At 32.1% G+C, this 6,000-nt stretch overlaps 1 protein-coding gene across 1 annotated transcript in view; it reads left to right on the top strand.

Moving 5' to 3' along the window:
* The first annotated feature begins 1,349 nt into the window (after positions 1 to 1,349).
* LOC119836378 overlaps positions 1,350 to 6,000 on the top strand; it is a 102,693-nt gene continuing 98,042 nt past the window's right edge. Inside the window, exon 1 of the mRNA XM_038361686.1 lies at positions 1,350 to 1,608. Coding sequence (XP_038217614.1) covers positions 1,518 to 1,608 — 91 coding nt within the window. The 5' untranslated portion in view covers positions 1,350 to 1,517. The remainder of the gene's footprint in view (positions 1,609 to 6,000) is intronic.

The raw sequence follows: 6,000 nt of genomic DNA, 5'->3' as shown, positions 1-6,000 counted from the left end.
TTCCTGTTATATTTTCATTTCGTTTCAATTATTTACTTATTTCGCTGATGTTCTTACATTAGAATGATAAAATCATTTTTAATTCGTGTTTGAAATTATGCATACAAAATAGCAAAAATAAGTGTCCAAATTAGAATTTAAAAATAGAAATAACATTCGAAAAACATTTTCTTTTTCGAATGTTCGTTAAACTAACTAAGTAGTGATACTTCCAGCCCATACAATTCTTATACCTGTGTAAAAATTAGCTACCTATAAATATAGTATTTTCTTGTGTTTCGTTTTTACGAGAAGTCTGCGGTATGTGAACACACTCTGGACAACAACCACTTCCTACGATTCGACCAACTACAAATCCTCGCCAGAGAAAATAGATTTTTTCCAAGACTTGTACGTGAGGCTATTGAAATTAAAAAACATCCAAATTTCAATAGAGAAGATGGTTTACAGCTTTCTAACACCTGGGATTCTGTTATTAAGAACTTAAAACCCCATGTCAGACATACCAAAAGACCAGAAGACACTATCAGCCAATACTGCCAACTTCCAGAAAAATACTCCACATACCAACTGCGGAGAAATAGGTGGAGGTAGTTCACAAACAACAATTTTTGTATGACCTTCAAGACATATAACATCTCAGTCTCCCCGTGACCACGCTCGCTGTAAAGTGTTCGAAACGTCGGGTTAATAATATAATGAATAAATCGCGTTTAAAATCCGTTGAAAAGTTTTTAATTTCTAAATACCTATAAATAGCTATAGAACTCAGGGTTGTGCTAGTTAAGCCCATAATCCAGATCGTAATCCCAATGCAAGTTGATCATTGCGACTTTTTGATTCTAGGACATCCCGCTGTATTATAATATGTTTACCTTTTGAATATGCATGGGCTTTATGTTACGGTAATAAACGGAAAAAAATTCTGACCCTGGATTTCATTATTCGTTTAACTAAGAAAAACAAAGGTCCCTTTACTGTCACTTAAGAACTAATTTAAATTATCTGTCTGTTCTAATTTGTTCTACTTTTGCTATTTTATAACGTAACTTTAATATATTTAATATCACCATTGTTATAAAACAAGCAACCGAACATGAATTAAGAATATCTTCTTTAAACAAAAATCTAATTATAATATTCAAGTATTCAAGAGGGATAAGAAATTACTCCGACACGCTGGCGAAAGGTTAAATAAAACAAATTAAAACAAACAATTCGTCAAGAACAATAGAGCCTCCGTCATAAATCCTGAAATATATTTCACCTGTGTGACGGCGCACGCGCGAAAGCCTATACCATCTGAAATTCAGTATACTACGATCTCCAAGAGAAAACGCCGCGTCAAGTTCATTAAAAATTGCCGATAAAAATACGAAAATATAACTAAAATACGTATCATTATAACTGAAAACTCCATTGATATTAACTTTTAAATACTTATTCGAGGTTTTTGATCAACATTTCTGTTTTGGGTGTTGTGTTTTGTCTATATTTCGGGTTTAAAACTTATCAAGATGTGGTGGATTTTGCGGCGAGCGAGGCTGACCGGAGCGTCGTTCTTTAGTTCGGCGTCATCGGCAAACAATAACAATAATACTAAAACAGGTATTTTATTATAGTTTTTTAAGTTTTAAAACTAACTAATTTACTGTAGTGAACTTTTCACTTTTTTTATTTGTCAGCAAATCTTTTATATTTAGTAGGTATGCGTAGTTTAAAAGGGATACTGTATAAAATATTTTATAGATAGACAATTTTTACAAGAGCAATATATACAATTATTATAGTAGATTTTAAAAAGAAATAAAAACTGTTTAATTTTTCAATTGAAATTTAGAATATAATAAAACATGAATTTTCCATAGTGATTTATGATACAGGAAAACTCGGTTCAGGTCGTATTTTTAATTTTCAAGAAAAGCGCGCTCGACTGTGTTTTTAAATACTATATTTCAAAGTGTTTATAAATTGAATCAAAATTATTGATAATTAAGTTATATGTGTTATATCAATAGGGAATCTTTTAAATTGTTTGCCTCGAAAGTTTTGTAATAGATTTCATGTCTATATATATTATAAAAAAAATTACATACAATGATAGAAAGCATATTTAAATAAAAAATAATAGTTTAAAAAGAAATAAACTGTAAAGTTTATTTCTGCTATGTAAATAGCTATATAGAAATTAAAAAATATGTTTAACTCAGTATCAAAACACTGCAAACAAATTTAACTAGAATTTAAGACATCCTCTCAATTAATCTATCCATTTGTTTCCAGGTACAAAACAAGATTTCTAGGAATGTAAGTCATTTGTTCAATGAAGTGGTTTATTGCGTTACCTTAATTCACAAACGATTAAAGCAAATTACAATTATATATGATAAATACAATTACATTATGAATATATACGCAGGTCCTCATTTTAACCTTACAAGTAATTAAATAAATTATTATTATTCCAAGTCTTTGGCAAAAATTTGTTTTATGGGTTCTTTGGTAACCCAATTTTTGATATCATTATGCCATATATAATTATTATGTGTCAGATACGGAAGTAATTACAGCTGAGATTTTATGTTCACAAATAGATATTATTATAATATTATATTACTTTCAAGATTAATTCTACAACAACTTCTAAATCTATATATGATATCAGATATATCTTTATCAGAGAGATGTATGGGATTTTAACTTATCATACTTTAACTTCGTTACGACTTAAGTTTTAATCTTAGTTATTGTTTCATAAATGAAAAATCAAAACACATCCGTCAATGTAAAAATAACTATTCTTACGAGATATGTTATTAAATTAACAAATAAATGGATAAAGAAATATGCAATAAATGCAATAACTACAATATTCAATTGGTAGTTACTTTCAATATAAACAAAGAACACGAAATATTATAAAATTAAATAGCCACAGATAATATAATACTACACACAGATAACATAAAACTATACTAGATTATACTAAACATAAATAGATAGACCATTCGTTACAACCACTTTAACTCTGATTAAGTGGCGTCATCTGGGGCTAAGAGATAATAAATTAATGTTTATGCGAACGATGTTTTACTTAATCGTGTCCAATTTACTCTTACGACGTGTTTCTCGCTACAAATTTTAATTTTTCTATTTGGATATATTTCTAATCTATACTAATATTATAAAGCTGAAGATTTTGTTTGTTTGAACGCACTAATCTCAGGAACTACTGGTCCGATTTGAAAAAATCTTTCAGTGTTAAATAGCCCATTTATTGAGGAAGCCTATAGGCTATGTATGGTACCACGGCTGATGTGTCACACAAGTTCATTACGAAAAATAATAAATGGAATATCAATATGTGATTAACAAAGATTCCATATTTGTTTATTTTGTACTAATTGTTTTTAACAACGGCTGCATAAGGTTAACATAACTTTCTGGAAATGTCTCTATTTTTGCTTCAAAAATGAGTTTCTTTATAGAACATAAGTATTCAATATAAAAGTGAAATATCACAGCGTAAGCTGAGTGGCTCCTTTTTGTCAGGGACGATTTCATAAACTTCATCATACCTTTCACTTCTTTTATTTCTATTCGTGTTTTATTATTATTGTATTTTTTCATTTTACATTCACGTCTTTATAGTATGCGTTTGATCTCTAATAAATAACTGTCTTTTATGACACTCGCACCGCTGTTTATCAAAAGGTTTTTAAAATAAACCCACTTTGAAAGAACACATAGGCTTTGTATCTTATATTATATTATACTAGACACAGAAAATCCTATGTATACATAATATATACTTGGGTAAGTCAGCTCATAGCCTGTCGGCATACAAAATTTCATAAAAATCCGTTCAGTAGTATCAGCGTGATTGACGAACAAACATCGAAACAAACAAACAAACTTTCGCATTTATAATATTAGTGCGATTATTCAATATCATATCAATAAGGCCTACGGTGAATCCTAGCCTAAATCCGCTTTGCTGAGTAATTGATTCACCTGATTGATCTGCAGAGTGCTTTCACAATCGTTTTTAATTTCAAAGCTTACTACATAGCGCTTCTGGTTGAATGGCCAATTAAATATATCGAGGTGACTCTTTTATTGTTTTATTTGTGTATTTGAACTTTACAATACAGCGTCGTACTACTTCAAGCGAAAGCCTTGGGTACACCGTGAAGTGCTGGTTGGATAGGCCAATCAAATGTATCTCATTTTATGATGTGATTGACATTGTTTCATAAATATATAACATACAACGTTGCTACGGTTAGGCAAGAAACGCGGGTTCGAATCCCGCCCCGTCATCGAATTTTTTCTATTCTTTCAAAAAATTTCTCATTTATAACATACAACGTTTATGGGTCAATTTCGTGTAAAATGTCATTTTAAGAATAGTTTGTACCGTTCTTTGTATTTTAATAGTGGTTTATTTTATTTTGTCCGACACTTGCATTGAATTTAAATACAAACTTTATTTCTTAAGTTAGAACATTATTTTGTTTGAATTAATAATTTATATGTCACTAAATGGCGTAGAATCGATCCTATTCTTATGCGATTCAACGCATATACATTTTTTTTATATGTACACCGATAAGTATAATCATCAGCCCATATATCTTCCCTTTACTGCCAAGCAGACCTATGAGAGTTCAGGTCATAATTCAGCACTCGACCCGAGTACGGGTTGGCAGAAGTCGCATGTCGTCAAGCTTAAATCGGGTTTCCTCGCGATCTTTACCTTTATCGTTTCGAGTTATGGTCTATATGGTCACTTGCACTGATAAATAGAAATATCAATTTAATTCCCGCACGCTCGCCTCGTCTAGAACCCCGGATTATCGACTTTAAATACGAGGTCCTCACCACTGAGCCACCACAGTTTTTAGCCCGATACGACATAATCTTCTATATTCCCCTAACTTTAATTACATCATATACCATTAGCGATATCATTCACAGATTAACCATAATCCGTCTAACGATCAATTTTAATTTTGTCCAACATTACTCAAGAACCGGGCACCAAGAATCGATGTTTAATCAGGGCGTCCCTTATAGCAGAAGTGTCGCGTCAGCCTACACTTGACCGAGTACAGAACAAAGGCACGAAGCCAAAAACCTTCCGACACACTTTGACAGTTCGAGGCGGCACTTCAATCTGTAGCAGACATGACATTGTCTGAGATCGAAACGATGCTTTTGAATGATGGAATTCTTGTCGCGATGGGGATTTCACTCTAGCAGGGTACACAAAAAAGCAGTGGTGGCTCTGTGGTGAGAACATCGGTCTTTAATATCGATAAGTCGGGAAGCGTGCAGGAAATTAATCGCTTTTTCAATTTATCTGCACATGTGGACAACAACACCATTGAAACCATCATCTTAAACGGTGAAAGAAAACATCGTGAGGAACCGGCATGTCCAAGAATCAAAAGTTCGACGACGTGTGACTATGCCAACCCGCACTTGGCCAGCGTGGTGGATTTTGGCCTGAACCCTCATAGGAGGCCTGTATGTCAGCAGTAGGAACACATATGGGCTGCTGATGATTATGATGAGGGTACACAAGGCTGATCATCTTCTTGGGAGAATCATTCGTAAACAGATGATGTTTTAATATACATTGATGAAGTTATTAATCTATTGTAATATGCAGATTTGTAAGTTTGTCACTTTTGCTATTTGATGTAAACAATAATCTCTACTTAAAAGCTTGTTAAAACATCATCCGAGGCAGAACCGAGAAAAACAAAAAATAAGCAAAAAGCATTATTTTTTCAATAACACACAAAAGCAGCATTAACATGCTCGCAACAACATGGATGGAGTCTCCATTTAATAATTATTAGGTATAAAATTACGATTGGACGAATCGATTTGGTGATGTTTTTATAAGCCAGCCATATAAGTCTGGTCCCATTCAAATTGTAAATTGAATTTTAATGTTCATTCCACTAGATTTATTTTAGTAAGGAACTG

Source organism: Zerene cesonia, chromosome 3, assembly GCF_012273895.1.
Source record: "Zerene cesonia ecotype Mississippi chromosome 3, Zerene_cesonia_1.1, whole genome shotgun sequence".
In the NCBI taxonomy this organism is placed as follows: Eukaryota; Metazoa; Arthropoda; class Insecta; order Lepidoptera; family Pieridae; genus Zerene; species Zerene cesonia.
This window is presented reverse-complemented; position numbering and strand designations above follow the sequence as displayed.